At 41.8% G+C, this 2,753-nt stretch overlaps 1 protein-coding gene across 1 annotated transcript; it reads left to right on the forward strand.

Annotated features, from left to right (window-relative positions):
• Positions 1–1,265: 1,265 nt before the first annotated feature.
• Positions 1,266–2,507, forward strand: LOC138467309 (general transcription factor II-I repeat domain-containing protein 2B-like). The gene has a single exon (XM_069607295.1). The coding sequence runs from the start codon at positions 1,266–1,268 to the stop codon at positions 2,505–2,507; it is 1,242 nt and encodes a 413-aa protein (XP_069463396.1).
• The last annotated feature ends 246 nt before the right edge of the window (positions 2,508–2,753 follow it).

Raw genomic sequence — 2,753 nt, forward strand, 5'->3', positions numbered from 1 at the left:
TTTCGACCCTGGGCTATTTTGCAGTCATGCAAGTTATTTTTAGAAGGCAGGGCTCTGGCGAGGAAGCCCCCACTCGGGACTTCCTCGCCAGAGCCCTGCGTTTCTTAAAGTAACTCATATGACTGAAAGTGAAACCTGGACAGTTTCACTTTTAATGGCACTTCTCAATAGGGCTTCTATACTTCAATAGGGAATTGCATACTCTGATGCCATGGAAGCAGCACTTCCGCCCACCAGAGCTTCTTTATTTTTAATGGCACAGTGCGTGTACTTCGCAGCCACTCTGCTTTACATTTAAAGAGAACAAATTGTCATTTCTCAGCAGGACTGCAACACTATACCATTGTGTTCTGTATGTTGTTTGCTTCTTCACCACCAATGTGAGTTCATGGCACTGGCCCCATGTCTCAATAGTAGATCTGGCTACATTCAATTGGCAACAGGCATGTTCACTCCTGAAGGAAAGAATGAACTCTCTCAGACACAAGTTATCACCCCTGCACACATAATGAATTAATATGGTATGGATCTATAGATCGAGAAAACTGGAGTGAGAATTTAGAGTGTTTTAACCGAAATATAACCGAAATATAATTGTCTTCCCAGATGGGAGACTGACTCCTTTAATATACATGGGGTCACTGAGATGAGCAAGAGTCAACCTGTATGTTTGCAGTCATGTATTGGCTGGCGCAATATTTGCTGAGGAATTGCATGCATCATTTTTCGCAAGTGTAAAAGGGAAATGTGTGTGTTTAATCTGCAGTGCCAAAGTGGCAGTGGGAAAAAAGAGTAATGTCGAGAGGCATTTTGTGACAATGCATACAAATTATGAAAAGAATTTTCCTAAAGGAAGCCGTCTGAGAACCCAAAAAGTAGCTGAACTAAAAGCTGCCCTGCAGATGCAACAGTCATTTTTTACTCAACCAGCAAAGAAAGCAAATGCTGCAACAGAGGCATCCTTCAAAGTTGCTAATTATTTGGCAAAACACAAATGTACTTTTACAGATGGTGCAGTGGTGAAAGGTGCAATGGCTCTGGTGGCAGAGTCAGTTTTAAAAGATTTTAAAAACTGCCCTGAAATTATGTCTGCCATTTCAGATGTGCAGTTGGGGGCAAACACAATGGCAAGGAGGCTATCTGCACTATCTGCCAATGTGATGGGGCAGTTAGAAAAAGATTTGAGGATATGCAGTTTTTTTTCCATTCAGTGTGATGAATCAGTTGATGCGAGTGATACTGCTTAGCTGGCACTGTTTGCTCGAATGGTGTTTGAAGACTTCACCAACAAAGAGGAATTCTTGACCTTGCTGCCTCTGAAATCCACAACCAGAGGTGTTGATATCTACAATGAGGTCAAGAATTATTTTGTCAAAACAAAGATTCCATTGAACAAGTTGGTGGCAGTAACTACTGATGGTGCACCAGCAATGACCGGGCGTCATTCTGGTTTTGTTGCGTGTTGTAAAGCAGACCCTGATTTCCCTCCATTATTGCACTACCACTGCATCATCCACCAGCAGGCAATTTGTGCAAAAGTGATGGATTTTGATCATGTGATGGCCCCTGTTGTGCGAATTATTAATTCAATTCGTGCAAAGGCCAAACAGCACAGAATGTTCAAAATATTCCTGGAAGAACTATCTGCGGCACATGGTGATCCATTGCTACATACAGAAATCCGATGGCTTAGCAGGGGGAAAATACTACGTCGCTTTCTTTCACTTTTGCCAGAAATCAAAGACTTCATGAGGTCAAGAAATGAAGACATCGGCCAATTATGCAGCATTTCTTGGCTACTTGATTTGGCATTTCTGGCAGATGTTACTGAACAATTAAATACCCTGAACTGTGAACTGCAAGGCAAAGGTAAAACCATTGCTGACATGATAAGCGCAGTAAAGACATTTAAGTCCAAACTTAACCTGTTCAGTGAACAAGTGGTGAAAAAGAAAATGCATCATTTCCCTTCTGTTACCCAAATGCTGACAGACAATAAAGCTAGTCCTGAACTCCTGAACATTGACAAATATAGCAGTCTCCTGAGCAGGCTTAAGGAGGAGTTCAGTGACCGGTTCAGGGATTTCGAGAGGATTGAACCGTGTGTGATGTTCATCGCAAACCCATTCATGGAAGTCGATGTTTGTGAACTTGCAGAACAAATGGGTGAGCTGTTTAACCTGAACAGTTGTGCTATGGAAATGGAGATTGTCAGCCTGCAAGGGGACATTCAGTTGAAAAGCAGGCAATCTCACACCAATTTCTGGAGCCTTGTTGATTACAAGGACTACAGTAACCTTTGCAAAGCAGCATTAAAAGTGACTTCTCTGTTTGGTTCCACCTATCTCTGTGAATCTGCATTTTCAGATATGAACTTCCTCAAATCGAAATTTCGAACCCGTCTGACTGATGAGCATTTGAGTGACTCCATCCGAGTAGCTGTATCAAGTTATACACCTGACTACAGAGCACTGGTGGACGGCATGCAGTGTCAACCTTCACACTGAATGTCCCAATCATTTTCCCACATTGAGAAGTCTTTTTATAAGATGGCTTCTAATAAAAAAGAATGCAATAAAGAGGTTTTTGAACTTTATTAACATAATCGTGAAGCACTATTATTCCCTCTATTTATAAAGGGGAAATTAACAGCAAAAAAAAATAAGTACAAGTTCCAATGTTTATGAACATCCCCCACCCCTGATCGCTCGCAAGTAGCTCTCCACTGTTAGCCCTCCACTGAAAGTAGCTCA

This window comes from Ambystoma mexicanum, chromosome 4q, assembly GCF_040938575.1.
Source record: "Ambystoma mexicanum isolate Mex_15411 chromosome 4q, UKY_AmexF1_1, whole genome shotgun sequence".
NCBI classification, from domain to species: Eukaryota; Metazoa; Chordata; class Amphibia; order Caudata; family Ambystomatidae; genus Ambystoma; species Ambystoma mexicanum.